This window comes from Culex quinquefasciatus, chromosome 3, assembly GCF_015732765.1.
Source record: "Culex quinquefasciatus strain JHB chromosome 3, VPISU_Cqui_1.0_pri_paternal, whole genome shotgun sequence".
Classification (NCBI taxonomy): domain Eukaryota; kingdom Metazoa; phylum Arthropoda; class Insecta; order Diptera; family Culicidae; genus Culex; species Culex quinquefasciatus.
In genome coordinates, this window is record NC_051863.1 from 171,651,114 (window position 1) to 171,667,270 (window position 16,157).

General features: G+C 39.4%; 1 protein-coding gene and 1 non-coding gene across 4 annotated transcripts in view; both read left to right on the forward strand.

Annotated features, from left to right (window-relative positions):
* Positions 1–16,157, forward strand: part of LOC6044086 (SEC14 domain and spectrin repeat-containing protein 1-B) — a 66,612-nt gene that overhangs the window by 25,690 nt on the left and 24,765 nt on the right. For all 3 annotated transcript variants that reach the window (XM_038258768.1, XM_038258769.1, XM_038258770.1), the window contains 3 exons: positions 4,369–5,090; positions 5,156–5,351; positions 15,884–15,997. In XM_038258768.1, coding sequence (XP_038114696.1) covers positions 4,921–5,090; positions 5,156–5,351; positions 15,884–15,997 — 480 coding nt within the window. In that variant the 5' untranslated portion in view covers positions 4,369–4,920. The remainder of the gene's footprint in view (positions 1–4,368; positions 5,091–5,155; positions 5,352–15,883; positions 15,998–16,157) is intronic.
* On the forward strand, positions 15,456–15,528 carry Trnar-ccu. Its single transcript has one exon. It is a non-coding gene; the product is annotated as a tRNA-Arg (tRNA).

Sequence of the window (16,157 nt, forward strand, 5' to 3'; positions counted from 1 at the left end):
ACACGCCCATACGAGATGGTCGATGTCCTGATAACCCTGCCCACAGTCGCATAAGTTCGTATCACTCATGTTGATACGGTAAAGATGAGCCTTGGACGAGTAATGGTTCGACATAAGGCGGGACATCGTTCTGATGAATCCACGCGTCAAGTCCATTCCCTTGAACCAGGCTTTTCTTTGCACCTTAGGTCGTATGGAATACATCCAACGTCCCTTGGTGTCGTCGTCCCATTGTTTTTGCCAATCCAGGAGCGCACGCTGCCTCGGCAAACCGTAGCATTCTTGTAGGCTAATTGGCCTTTCAAAATGTCTCCACTCTCAGCACCCTTCTTGGCGAGCAAGTCCGCTTTCTCATTACCCGGAATCGAGCAATGAGCGCGGACCCACACCACCGTGATGCTGAAGGACTGAGCCGCCAGGTTGTTTAAAGTCTTGCGTATTTCCGTGAGGAAAAACGCAGACTCCCTGGTCGGCTTCAGAGACCGGATAGCCTCAACAGAGCTAAAGCTATCGGTGAAGATGAAGTAGTGGTCAGGTGGCATGGTCTCGATGATTCGCAGTGCGCAGTAAACCGCGGCTAACTCTGCGACGTAAACCGAACTCGGGTCCTTCAGCTTAAAGAACAGCTGATAAGATTCATGATAAACACCGAAGCCCGTACAGCCGTCGAGCTTGGAGCCATCGGTGAAGAATCTGTTGTTTGGAGGAACATGGCTGTACTTTGATGCGAAGATCGACGGTACTACTCCCCGCAGAAGATGGTTTGGGATACCGCGAGTATCGGCTTTCATGGACGTGTCGAAGCCAATCAGGGTGCTGCTGGTTAACGGAGGCGTGCGCTGTACCGTTGTGCTCGGGCTCCACTCCCACGATGACATAAAGTCATAATATAGAAGCATGCGCCGAGACTCAACGTGAAGGTTCAGCAACGTTTCAAAGTTGTCAATTACCAGTTTATTCCTGTAATCACACCGGATCAGGAACCGGTAAGACAGTTCGTAGTAACGAGTTCGCAGAGGCAACACTCCCGCCAAGACCTCGAGGGTCATGTTGTGAGTTGAGTGCATGCATCCCAAGACAATGCGAAGACATCGGTACTGTATCCGCTGGAGAACCAACAAGCGTGATTTCGCAGCTGACTGGAAGCAGAAACTGCCATATTCCAGCACCGAGAGTATCGTTGTCTTGTACAGTCGAAGCAGGTCAGAAGGATGAGCACCCCACCGGTTGCCAGAGACACTGCGCAGAAAATTAGTTCTTTGCAGGCACTTTTGCTTCAGGTAGTTAATGTGCTTCCCCATGTTCCCTTCTGATCGAAGATGGTACCCATGTACATGAAGTGGTCCGACTGCTCGATAGTCTTTCCCGAGAGAGAAAGATTGAGCTGTGCCGGTTCATGCTTCCCCGTAAAAACGACCAGTTCCGTCTTCTCCGGAGAGAATTCAATACCCTTTCCAACTGCCCAATGGGCCAAGTTGTTCAGGGTATCTTGCAAGGGTTCTAGCAGATCGACTTCTTTCTTGGCAGCGATTGAAACCACTGCGTCATCTGCGTACTGTATAAGGGTGCAGTCTCCGGTCAAGCAATCATCGATGTCGCTGACGTAGAAGTTATACATGGATGGACTAAGGCGTGAGCCTTGTGCCAAACCCATGTAACTTATCCGGGTGATTGCCAGATCACCTTGCACAAAGTGCATGTGTTTTTCTGACAACAGGTTGATGAGGAAGTTGCACATCGTCGGATTGAGACCGCTCCGCCGCAGCTTAACTCCCAACACATCGATGGAGACTGAATCGAATGCACCCTTGATGTCTAGGAAGACAGAAGCCATTTGCTGTTTTTTACCACGGGCTATGTCGATCCCTGTGGCCAGCAAGGCTAGACAGTCGCTTGTTCTCTTGCCTCTCCGGAAGCCATACTGCGTGTCTGACAGCAAGTGCTCTCGTTCCATCCATGGTTCGAGGCGGTCGAGGATCATCTTCTCCAGCAACTTGCGTAGACACGACAACAAGCTGATTGGACGATACGAGTTGTGGTCGGACGCCGGCTTACCGGGCTTTTGAATGGCAACCACCCGGACCTGTCGCCATTCGTGTGGAATTACGTTCTGCTCCACCAACGTGTTGAACAGTTTCAACAGACGCTGCTTGGCGACGTCCGGAAGATTCTTCAGCAAGCTGAACTTGATCTTGTCCGGACCAGGAGCAGTGTTGTTGCCCGTCAATAGTGCTATGGAGAGCTCTACCATCGAGAAGGGAGGATTAGCATCGCTCCCATCAACAACATCGAATGATGGTTGTGTCGGCACCGAGTCCGGGCACACCTTCTTGGCGAAATCCAATATCCACTTGTCCGATTTTTCCACACTCTCGTTCGGAACGGAACCTCTACGCATGGCCCTCGCAACGCGCCACAGAGTGCTGGAGATTTTTTATTGTTGTTTCAATAACGTCTAAAGCTTGTAAAACTAGAATCTTTTTTCCGTTTTTTCCACTTAGAGAGTTTGAATTATCCTATAAGTCAATGTTTTTGAAATAATAGTTAACTAACTTTTGAAACATTTAAAAATATGTGGAGTCGGAGTCGGAGTCGGAGCCAACCATTTTTTTAAAGCTGGAGTCGGAGTCGGAGTCGGAGTCGGAGTCGGCTAGAGTTGGTAGAGCGGAGTTGGAGTCGGAGTCGGAGTCAGTTGGATCTGGAAGCCGGAGCCGGAGTCGGAGTCGGAGTCGGAGTCGGCTAATCTCAATAAGCCGGAGTCGGAGTCGGAGTTGGAGTCGCTTGAAATATGACCCGACTCCGCAGCCCTGCTAAAAAAGATTCCAAATGCAGAAGAATGCATTTAAAATTGATTTCAGCTGGTTGCACTTATATTTCCATAGAAATTTGGGAGAATCTGAAAAAATATTTTTTTGTTCCCTGATTTTTAGAGCCAATTTGAGCCGGTGACATAAACTATGCAACAGCCTTTTTTTTAAATCAAATCATTTTTTGTCAAATATCTTAACCAAATTTCCACAAAATACTCCAAAAAGGTGAGTTAAAAAATACTTTTCAAAAAAATCTAAAAGTTCTCGTGAATCTAAATGTTAAATTTCTTACATTTTATTGAAGGTCATCGCAATTATTTTTGAAAGTTTCTTATATCAACCCAATTGAAAAATTCTTAAAATTCCCAAAAATCAACAAAAATAATAATAAAAATTTTAATGCAATCAACTAAAAACATATGAAAATAAATTTTCCTGAGTTAATTACACCTTTAGAAAATTTCTTGGGTTTTTTTTTTCGAAGGTCAAATAAATTAAATTTATTTTGTTTTGAAAAATACTCAAATAGCTAAATATAAGCAATGAAATTATGATCTATTGAACCTTTCAAAAATACAGCATTGCGCTTGTTTTAAACTACTACTTTTAAAATACTCAAAACCACTTTAAAATGGGCCGTCAACGGGTATAGTTACCCTATTATCCATTTTTAGGCATAATCATAATTTTTAACTCCACGTTATCCACAATTTAAAAGGCTTTTCTTTATAAAACGTATATTCGTATAAAAGTGGAGGCAGAAACCAATCTGTCTGCATTTTCTATAAATTCAAATAAATTTGGATAAATAAAAAAATATCAAGCGAATTAGAGTTAATTTCAATATTTCGGAATAATTTTTAGTAAAATGTCCACTAAATTTTACAATATTGATTTTTAAAGTTGAAACGTTGAACGTAGATTTTTAACGTTGAATCGAAACAATAGTTTCTGAAATATCGTCCAAACCAGTGTGATCAATAAATTCTTTAAAAAGACAAATAAAGGAAATTTATCTGCTTATTGATTTTTTTACAGCTTAAAAATGCTTAAAACATTATTTTTTTCGAAAAAAAATATCATGAGCTTCAAATGGTTGCATAAAAAAGGGAGGCAATTTTCAGTTGCAAATTTGGATCTAAATATTAGTGATATCTTCGAAACAAACCAATTTTTTAGCTTTAGTACCGTATTTTGCACACAACATACTAAGAAAAGTCGATTTACAAAAACCTGGAGAATGATTCATTATGGATTTTGAAACTGTTTATACAGCAATTCTCCACGAAAACAGCATGATTCGAAAAAAAAGTTCTCCGATCGAGCTCAAAATTTTTCTGGGGGTTTCTTGGCTAAAATAATTGAACCCGTATTTTTTTTTGTTTGGCCATTACGGTGACCTACGCCGTGTTAGGGTGGTCCAAAAAATTGCCATTATCGTCGATTTATGCAAAAAAAAACACATTTTTCAAAAAATCATAACTCCGCACCATTTCAACCGCTGTCTTTATCGTATGTAACTGTAACTAACGTAAACTTTATTCTTTTCTCCTTGCAGATTAAAAAAACCCACCAATTTCACTCTACAGTGACCACCAGCTAGCGCTCCATTGTACCGTCAAAACCCGTATCGAATTCAAGTTACGTGTCTAAAACCCGTGAAGAGCTCAAGTTCCAGCAATCCCAAGCACGAAAACAAACCAATAAGCTGCGGCCCAAAGTGGAATCGGAAATCGAGAATGGTTGTTTGTTTTTCAAAGCTCGTTGAAGGGTTTTCGAAGTGAGTTGCTCGATCTTTCAAGTGTCTCTGCGTGGATCGTGGCTTAGAGCATTCCGGTCAGGTGTGATCGAAAGTGAAATTCCCAATCCCACGCGTGTGGGACCTCCAGATAATAGAAGGGTTTGTGTGGTGTGTGGGGTTCGGAAATAATCCCTTAAATTATAGATTTGTACGTCCGAAACCGAAAGTGACAGTGCGTGCGTCATTAAGGTCCCACGACGTCAGAGAAGACGGAGGAAGTGGTCAATGGGTGCGGAGTGGTGTGGAGTGGTTGATTAGGATAGGTTAGGCTCGAGATTTGCGGGTAATTGCGGAAGAAACCTTCAGAAGATGGAAGCCGACGTGCTGAACGCCCTCAACACCCAGACGGCGTACATTCCGGGTGGGCGGGACCGCGATGGCCATCCGTTGATAGTGATTCCAGTGCCCTTCTACGACAACCTGCCGTGGATGAAGGGCTTCCTAGAAACTACTGTGAAGTACCTGCTGGGTGCGCTGATGTGAGTCTTACTTGAACCACCATCGGTACAGGTAACCTAACCTAAAAAATACGTGTCTTTCGCAGTGAGGAAACGACGGCCGCCGGATTTGCGGTCATTTTGGATGCGCAAAAGTGCGCCTGGCGATCGGCGCGGCAGTACATTCGGCACGTGCAATCGCTGTTGGGGCCTCACTTGGACAGCTTTCTGGTGATACGACCGGACGCGTTCTGGGAAAAGAATCGCGTCGAGAACTGCACCCGCCAGCATCGGCAGGGAGAGGTGAGTTATGCACTGATAAAAATATAAAAGTAGATAAAAATATAAAACTCCAAGATGCGGTTTTTAACATTACGAATAAAGTCGCTATGCGGTTTTATCAATATCAGAAGCACCCAGAAATTCCAGAAATTGGATCAATGTTATCAATTCGAATTTTGTTACAGTTACCAGCCCCCATAGGGCGTGCACGTCACATCGGCTGACTGCAGCTCGCACAGCAATTACCGATAAGTCGAACTTTCCCACAATAATGAAAGCGAAGGCTTGTCGTCCCGTGGATTAGCTTCCAGAAACTTGTTAGCAGATAACGCTATCAAAATCGTGACCCCATCGGATTCAAACGGTATTAATTGGCGTCTTTCATTGAGAAGGTTCAATTGTGATTGAATGATTTTCATAAAAGAGAACAAGCCCAGTAGCGGACAATAAATCGTACGATGCGAGATTAGGCTATTGTGTCATTTAGTGACAATCGAACTCCTCGATTAGATAGCTTTCTAAGAATCACTTAGCAAAACAAGTCATGTTTGCTATAAAGCCTGTTAGCAACTGTCACTCGTTGCCATAATGGCGGCAACTCTCCATTTCGCGCACACACTTGTCAATTAGAAATCTGCTCACTTTCAGTCATGCCTCCACAATTAGCCTGGTCTCCTTAACTCCTTATGTCTTGAAAACTAGTTTACCTCCGGCAGGGGTCTCAACAAATGTCAATTACCCAGTCGCACATTTTGAGGCCCGAGGTCGTTAGTCACACAGCGGCGGTGTGTAACCCAGGTCGACTAAGTACAGACTTGTTGGCTGCAGCAACCTGCTACTTTCGTTGGGATCTCAAACGGTGAGAGGCTCTCGCTTGGTCTATCTCTAAGCTCGTCATAAAAAAAACGTGCATAATTAGGCGTTTGTTTTACGCCCGTGCGCACGTTCCACAAATTTTCCACGTTCCTACCTAGCTGGATTATGTGTCTGGGAGTCGAGTCAGATCTGTGTAATCGCGGGACCCCTGATGGGTTGTGCGCTTGTTAGGGGCTGCTAATGAGGAGCGGTGGGCGTGGCTGAAGAAGCTAACCACAGAATACGGGAAAAAAATCGGAACACTTCCGATGGGTAATCAGCGGAAATCATGGTGCCATAATTGAGACCTTCTCCGGTTGGAAATGTGAGACATGTAATTTCGATGAGGTTATGGTACAATGTTGTAGAGAAGAATGGATTAGGGAAAATTTGATTTTTCAACTGTTGTTTCATAAGATAATTTTGTTCAACCAAATCTTAGTGCATTTGAAACATGTAGTTTTGTGATTCATGTTTTTCATAGTCTGCTCGTAAACAAACTATATTTAAAAAACATGACAATTTAATTTTTTTCTGAAATTTATCGCTTTGTGATTTTTTTTTAGAATTGTCAAAAAATGCTGATATTATCGAAATTTATCAAAATTTCCCGATCATTTGATACCCATTTTGAAAAACACAAAATTTCTGAATTTTTCAAAAAATACGTAGTTTTGTAATTTTTTTAAGTATTTAAAAAACATCTTTGACTATCGATGTCTATGATTTACCTCCGAACATTTGATAGCCATATAAAAAAAACATGAAATTTCTGTATTTTTTCGAAACTAGGGAGTTTTGTGAAAAAATATAATTAAAAAATTTCTTTTCTATTTTTCTATTTCTTTTGAAATCTATAAGGCTGTTGCAAATATTGTTCAATGTTTTTGTCGCTTCAAAAATGGCCCAAAAATTCAGGGTACAATTTTTTTCGGAAAACCTCAAAATTTCAATGAAATTTTAAGTGCAATCAGCTGAAAACAATGTTAAAGGCATTTCTCTGCGTTGATAATATTTTTCAATAAAAGTTAATTTTAAGTTTTGGTTTATTTTCGAAGTACACATATTTTCGTTTAGGTTTGTTTTAAACTAATGATTACATTTTTTTATGAAATGTTGAAATTCTGGGTTGTTATTTCAATTTTAATATTTATTTCCACCCCGGCGACCTAGAGAGTTAAAAACTTTGAAAAATATTTGCCTCGGCCCATGATTTTTTAAATTTAAAAAAATGTTGATCAATTTGAAAGTAACATGCCAATATTGTAAAATTTGAAAAGATTCTAAACAATGATATCTCTGAGATCAAAGAATGCATTTTTTGTGGGATTTTCCAGCTGAATCCTAGGCTACACCTAAATTTTCTCTAATTGATCACAATTTTAAGCTACACTCTTTTCAAATAATGATATTTGCGATGTTGAATATTGCAGAACAGCCTATCACGTTACAGCCTTTTCACTTAACATTTTTCGATCGTGTCAGATTCTTGCAGGACATTTTCTCACCTTTTCAAAAGTTATTTTAGGTTTAGTTGAGCATCAGTGGAGAGAAATTTAACACAGCAAAAAATCCGATGGAAAAGCCGCATGCAAAAGCACTTAATAATACACACTGTATGTACAATTTTTGTAAACACAAAAAATGTTGCAACCGACGGGATTCAAACCAAGAACCAACAGTACAGACTGGCGCTTTAGCCCGCTTGGACATCAGACCGATGAAGAATGGCAAGGATAAATGAGCTTAACATTTCGTTCAAGTAGGTTTCCCATACTGAAGGGCTACATATTTCAGGGTGTAATATTACATAGAATTTCATAAAGGAATACACTATTTATTTTACACCCAGGCATTTTACACGCAGCTGGATTACTACTTTTTGTTGCTGTGTAACTTAGATAAATATTGTTTGGGAATGTGAGAAAATTGCCTAGAAAATCTAGCACTTAAAAAACAATATTTCACCTTCAAATGTCAGGGTTCAATGGTTGTGTTTCTAATCTAGCTCAAACCGTTTAAAAAAGCCATCTTTACCCAAAATTGTCTCCGCAATTTGATCGCAACCAAACCCGATCAAAAGTCGGCCGCTTCCAATAGCGCACGGTGATTATTTGCTGAATTTTTCATTTCGACAGTCATCAAAAAGCGCATAACAATTCATCAAAATTCTCCCCATCGGTCGGCATTTTCTTTGTCATTGCCGTTTCCATTTTGGAGGTTTTTCCATTTTCCCACCACCTCACCCTCCAGACCGCCTTGGCGCTAGGCAATTTGTTTCTCCGTTTTTTCTCTTCTTATTTTCGTTAACACTTTTGCTTTCAATTACCATTTGTTATTCCAATTATTGCCTCATTTGGCGATTAGATTCGGAGCGAATCGGCGCTTTGTAGGGGAGGGTTGGGTTGGTCAGTGGAGTAATTCGGCTAAATTAGAAACGATTTGCGCTACGTTTGAAGAAAATGAATTTGATGGAATTGAAAAACCAAAACAAAAATGAGTGAGACGAAAAGTGTGCCGCCGATTTGGCTGGAATGTTGTTTTAGGGGGGTGAAGTAATATAACATGGGAAAATGGATGGCATTCAGCAAAATAAAAATCGAAATTTCAAAAGCATAATTTAAATCATATATAATTTATTCAGTAATATCAGATTTGAATGAACAAAAAATAAATGATATTTTGATAAAAATGTCATACTTGCTTGTCTGTGGCCTAACCCGTTGAGGTCAACATGACAGTGACTTATTGATTGTAATGATTGCTTTTTCCCCGATGCAATTGGCCACCGGACTCCCGGTTCTCAATTCGAATGTGAAAGGCGATGGGAGAAAGTGCAAATCAGCTTTCGCGAAGATGATCGATGTCACATGGTATTGAAGTTTCAAAGGTTGAGGTATTAACTCTTCAAAAAAGGTGACTGAAAACAATCTTTTGGACTCTGCTCCGTTTGTTGCAAGTGGATTCCCCAGTTTTCGGATGATTGAAATCATCACCGATAACAGTGAAACAATCACCTTGAAAACAAGCTGAAACTTGATTTACAACTCAAGGCTTTGATCTAAATCTTACAAATGGATTTTAGGATTTGGATTTGCGTGCAGACCAACGTCCGCCAAACAACAACTGCGAGGGAGCACACCTGAAGAGGTGATTAATTTTTATGACCCCCACGAATTGCATTGATAAAAGAAATAAACATAACCTTTGGATTCTAGAAAATCGACAACGCAACGAGCTGTGAGACGGTTAGAGATTTGGCTTAATCTTTGAACTGGTCAAATGGATTGCACTTATGATTATAGAAAAAATGGAATTAGTCAAACGGAATTCCAAAACACAACAAATTGTAAATCAGTTTTACAAAATTGTTTTTTGATAGAACAACAAATAAACATAAAATGATTATTTTTTGCTTTAAATAAATAAATGTTGACTTAACAATTGGTTTATGCTACTCGTAAATTCGAATAAAAATGTGACTCAAAGACAGTTTTACCTATATCATTGAATACAAGCTAAAAAATCTACCAGGGATGAACTTTTTAATGCAAACTAAAGCGGGAAAATAAAAGTTTCTCTGAAATACCTATTCAAAAGTGATTTCCGAAATTGCGCAAAATGTTGTATCTGTATGTAACTCGATTTTTTCAGCACTTGTCATATTATTTCAACTCAGCTGAGCCGACTGTTTGTTTACAATTCGAGTTTGGTTCATTTACTTGGTTTAACTTATCTGCCGCTCCAATCTAGTCCGTCTCATATGTATTTTTGTCAAAAATGAGATAAACTTAACAAAAGTCTTGTTTTTACATGTTTTTTAGCCTTTTGAATAAACAAGTAATGTTTGTTCTAAAAATTCAAAAATAAATATGACCTTCGTGCTGTCCCATATGCAAAATAAAGGCAAGTCAGTTCCTCATATAGAAATGTCTCGCAAATCGTTTGAGTGGATGAAGAATTGTTTAAATTTTACAGAGTATGTCTTTATGAATACATAAAGCTTGAAAATATGATTATCGGTTAATTTCTGGAGAAATATTTGAATATTAAAAACGAAATAATTCAAACCTTTTGTTTTTTTTTCTATTGCAAGGGAAAACCACGGATAGATGAAATAAATTGCGTTCCGTTATTTTTTAATATCTACACCATACAATTAGTTCTATTCTGTCTTGAATTAATAGGCTTGTTCCTGGTTCTGGAAAAGATTTCACCTCCGAAAAGCGGAGTTAAAAAAAACTAATTTCAAGGGTTTAGCAGTTGAGATTTGCATTCATATCTAATTTGCCTCTGTAGTATTTTAACAATTCGATAGCGGTGTGCTCTCTTATACTAACCGACATTTTGGTAGTTGCGAGAAAATCGATTTTTAAACTTTGAATTACTGTTTCTGGAAAACTGTTCGACAAACAATTGTTCTAACAATTTTAAAGTATGCACCTGACATTACTTAAAGACATTGTGAAATATAAAAACTTTTGAAATGCTAGAAAAATTTTGGCAGAGAAAATACGAAAAAAAATCATGCTTGCAATTGGCACAAGTGTGTTTTGGGAGTCAATTTGTATGAGTTAGCACAAACGTGCACAGGGCTTTGGTACAAAAGCGTGCAAAGTAATTTTATTGTTAAAATAGTTCAAATTAGTTGTTTCAATGTTATTTTTTCACGAGTTGGTTAATTTAAGCTTAAGAAAAACATTTTATATCAAAACTTTTTTCAAACACTTATTTTAGTTTGAATTTGGTAGGAAAATTAACCTTTGGAAAAATTAGCATTTAAATCAATATTTTTGTATGAAAAAATTAGTGAAATAATATTTTTTATGAATATAATTGTAAAACCATCCATAATACATCAACTATGACGAATACTAGGTTGATGTATTCCTAAAAACATAAGAAAATGATGTTGTAAAAACTTTTAGCTAGTTTATTTTATTTCAATTATATCATACGACCTTTCAAAAACGAATGGTATCCAAGGCACAAACCGTTATTTAGATTTATGGTGAATTGCAGTTGGAACAAGTGTGTCTCATGCAATGGAATCGATGAATGTATTGAATAGAACAAATGTGCCCCAAATAAATTAAAAACGTAATATTTTAAAGTATGGACGACCCATACAGTTGTGCCAAGTGTGCACATCAACTATGGGAGATGTTGTTACGTATTTTTTTGCATGGACGACCCCTGCAGTTGAGCTAAGAGTGCACAACGACTTGAATAATATTAAATTGGACTTTTGGGTTGGGCTAAGTGGGTAATAGGTTGGGGAAAAATGTTGTTACGTCGTTTTTTTTTTTGCCTGGACGACCCCTGTAGTTGAGCGAAGAGTGCACAAAGACTTGAAGAATGATTCAAACTGGGCTTTTGGGTTAGGCTAAGTGGGAAATGGGTTGGGGAAAAATGTTGTTACGTCGTTTTTTTTGCCTGGACGACCCCTACAGTTGAGCTAGGAGTGCTCAACGACTTGAAGAATGTTAAAATTTGCCTTTTAGGTTGGGCTAAGTGGGTAATAGGTTGGGGAAAAATGTTGTTACGTCGTTTTTTTTTTGCCTGGACGACCCCTGTAGTTGAGCGAAGAGTGCACAACGACTTGAAGAATGTTTCAAACTGGACTTTTGGGTTGGGCTAAGTGTGAAATGAGTTGGGGAAAATTGTTGTTACGTTGTTTTTTTTTGCCTGGACGACCCCTTCTGTTGAGCTAAAAGCGCACAACGATTTGAAGAATATTAAATTGGATTTTGGGTTCGGCTAAGTGGGTCGTGAGTTTTTTTTTAATCTTTTTAAGTACTTTGTATGGGATTTTGTATGAGTTTTATTGTGCAGGAAACATGTAAGCAAAGTTTCAGCTACGTAACAACATTTTACAAGTGGGTTCCAACCCAAAAGACCAAATTGAAAACATTCTTTAAGTCTTTGTCCACTCTCAGCTTAACTGCAGGGTTCGTTTATGCAAAAAAAAAATACTACGTACCATTAGTGGGGGTGACACTGGGTCTGGGGGGTGAAATTGAGTCAAAGTATTTTTTTACGGATTTTACCATTTCTCAGGTGCGTCTCTATGACTCTAAATTCTGTTAAAATGGTATAATATGGTATAGTAGCCCAACTCAAAAGTCCAATTTGAAACATTCTTCATGTCGTTGTGCACTCCTAGCTCACCTACAGGGGTCGTCCATGCAAAAAAAACGACGTAACAACATTTTCCTCCAACCCATTACCCTCTTAGCCCAACCCAAAAGTCCAATTTAATATTCTTCAAGTCGTTGTGCACTCCTAGCACAACTGCAGGGGTCGTCCATGAAAAAAAAACGACGTAACAACATTTTTCCCCAACCCATTGCCCACTTAGCCCAACCCAAAAGTCCCGTTTGAAACATTCTTCAAGTCGTTGTGCACTCTTAGCACAACTGAAGGGGTCGTCCACGAAAAAAAAACGACGTAACAACATTTTTCCCCAACCCATTACTCACTTAGCCCAACCTAAAAGTCAAATTTAAACATTCTTCAAGTCGTTGTGCACTCTTAGCACAACTGTAGGGGTCGTCCATGATAAAAAACGACGTAACAACATTTTTCCCCAACCCATTACTCACTTAGTCCAACCCATAAGTCCAATTTGAAATATTCTTCAAGTCGTTGTGCACTCCTAGCACAACTGAAGGGGTCGTCCATGCAAAAAAAACGACGTAACAATAATTTTCCCCAACCCATTACTCACTTAGTCCAACCCATAAGTCCAATTTGAAATATTCTTCAAGTCGTTGTGCACTCCTAGCACAACTGAAGGGGTCGTCCATGCAAAAAAAACGACGTAACAATTATTTTCCCCAACCCATTACTCACTTAGTCCAACCCATAAGTCCAATTTGAAATATTCTTCAAGTCGTTGTGCACTCCTAGCACAACTGAAGGGGTCGTCCATGCAAAAAAAACGACGTAACAATAATTTTCCCCAACCCATTACTCACTTAGTCCAACCCATAAGTCCAATTTGAAATATTCTTCAAGTCGTTGTGCACTCCTAGCACAACTGAAGGGATCGTCCATGATAAAAAACGACGTAACAACATTTTTCCCCAACCCATCACTTACTTAGCCTAACCCAAAAGTCCAATTTGAAACATTCTTCAAATCGTTGTGCACTCTTAGCACAACTGTAGGGGTCGTCCAGGTAAAAAAAAACGACGTAACAACATTTTTCCCCAACCCATTACTCACTTAGCCCAACCCAAAAGTCCAATTTGAAACATTCTTCAAATCGTTGTGCAGTCCTAGCACAACTGTAGGGGTCGTCCAGGTAAAAAAAACTACGTAACAATAATTTTCCCCAACCCATTACTCACTTAGTCCAACCCATAAGTCCAATTTGAAATATTCTTCAAGTCGTTGTGCACTCCTAGCACAACTGAAGGGGTCGTCCATGCAAAAAAAACGACGTAACAATAATTTTCCCCAACCCAATGCCCACTTAGCCCAACCCAAAAGTCCAGTTTGAAATATTCTTCAAGTCGTTGTGCACTCTTAGTACAACTGCAGGGGTCGTCCATACAAAGAAAACTACGTAACAACATTTTAAACTAACCTACAGAACCTAAGTACACTAATCCTAATCAATGGGTCGTCCAAACAAAAAAAAAACTATTCCACTAAACCATTTTAACACACTTCACCTAACTGATAATTCCTTCTCGCTTCGAAATGTGCACACTTGTGCTATTTGCCTTCCAAAATAGTGCTCCATAATATTGCTCAAACTAGTAAGGACACCTGGCAATTTACCATAATATTATAGTGTAATCGTATTTTTATGGATTTGCGTGTTTTCAAAAGGTCAAGTCATGATGGAAAATAAGAGAGCACATCCATGATGCGTTCGAAAATGTCAGTTAGTACAAATGGTTACAGGGCGATATCTCCGCGTAGGAAACGAATTTTTCGGATCTGTTAGAAGCGTTTTGTAGGGAATTTAATTAGCTAAATGATGTCATCATTAACTCATTTTGGCCCAAAAATCAGTTAGTACATCAGAGCACACCGCTATCGAATTGCTGGTGTCGTTGCTGGTCATATTTTGATATCTAGGAATTCTATCAAAATCTGTTATAAACAAAAAAAAATCATTTGGTGACCATTAATTACTTGGAAAACTACCAAAACAACCCTGGAAATGACAGTTGAACCAGGTTGAACCTCTGGTGTAAATGTGCAAGCCTACCTTGATACCATGACTGACCTGCCTTTATTTATGGACAAATAAAGTCAAGTCGGTCTCTTGTTGAAAATTTCACAAATTTACCTTCAAATTGTTAGTTTTTTGAATCAAATTTATGATAGTGGTTTTTTTTTAGACTGATACCGAAATAACTGTATAAAACATTATATAGAAATTGTTGGTTTAGAATAAGAAAAATGAAACTTTTTTTGGACTTCTCACAGCGTTATCTCAGCACTCACTTTTTACATATGGGACGGACTAGATTGGAGCGGCAGTTATATTGTGTATTAAAATTTGGAAGTCAAGGTTTTATTATTTGCAAAAGTTTGAACTAGAAATTTCAAATATGTTTAAAAAAAAACTTATCCAAAGAAAATTGTTTTCAGGTACATGCAAATAAAAACAACAAAAAGTAGCATCAATCTCACCCTTACTCGTCTACAACTATTTTAATAGCATCACAAAATTAACTCAAAAGCTACCCCAATAATATTAAAACAGTAAAGAAGATTTGTGCAAATTCATCATTTCTCCGTCTGCCTGTCGGATACTTGCTTAGTTTATTTCGCTGCCAGTCTGCCGACTGTTTTCTTCACCCCAAAACGAAGGCATTATTTTTCTTCACATGTTTTTATCATCAATTTTCCGTTTGCCGACTGCCGCCAAATTCTAACACCATTCATTCCACTGTGTGTCATGTAAACAACAAACCGGCAAACCGAATTTCACAACAGTTGTTAATGTGTCAAGTATTACCCCAATTGGCCCTTTTTCAGCTATGTAAGCAAACCAACTTCAAAAAGCTTTATTTACAAAACAGTCACAAACCACGCTGATAAGCCCGGAAAGCTTGGAACACGTTGTCGCGCCCTGAAAGTTTCAAACCCTTTCACAACACACTGTTTGTTGAGACAGAGCACACTACGATCTGACCTGATTGTTATTACACCGGCCATGTGTTCTTCGTTCTTGCACACGCTGAGCAATAACGCAACACACAAAAAAACAAGCAAACCGCTTGCTGGGACACCCGCTCTCAACCAGCCCCAGTGGCCTAATGGAGAAGGCACCGGCCTCCTAAGCCGGGGATTGTGGGTTCGAGTCCCATCTGGGGTAAACTGGCGGAAACTTTTTTTTCGACCACTTTCACTCTTTCGATGAAATGTGTGGGACCTGACGGGAGAGGAATTCCGCTGTCTAGTCAAAAGTCCGATCACGCGATGTTTTAGCCCTAATAAATCAATAAGACATCAAATTAATCAGCGTCGTCGCGGCTTGACCATCGGATTGGGAAACCGATCCCCAGCTCTCAAAGTGAGCCGAAAAAATGAAGAAGAAGAAATGGTCAAAAATAAAGGTTTACGACTGCGCCCTTCGCCGGGCCCCGTTCGAAGCGCAATTTTCTCTTTCTTCCGAATCTGCAGCAGAAAGTTTTGTTTTATCTTGTCTGTCTTTCTTTTCCCCCTTTCAGCCGATTGTGATCTCCAAATCACGTCTCGTCAAGCACTTTGACTGGGCCGAGCTGCCGGAGGAGTTGGGTGGGACCGCGGCCTACAACCACGATCACTGGATCCAAAATCGACTGGTGAGTAGTTTATATACCTAAAATATATCGCCCTGTTTCCGGAATCGATGATTGGAACCCAACAGGTTGTTCATTGCGGAACTGATTAACTATGTTTGAGGAGAGTCACACGGGGATCTTGTTGTTGTGAACTGGATCCAAAGTGTTCGGCAATGTTTGG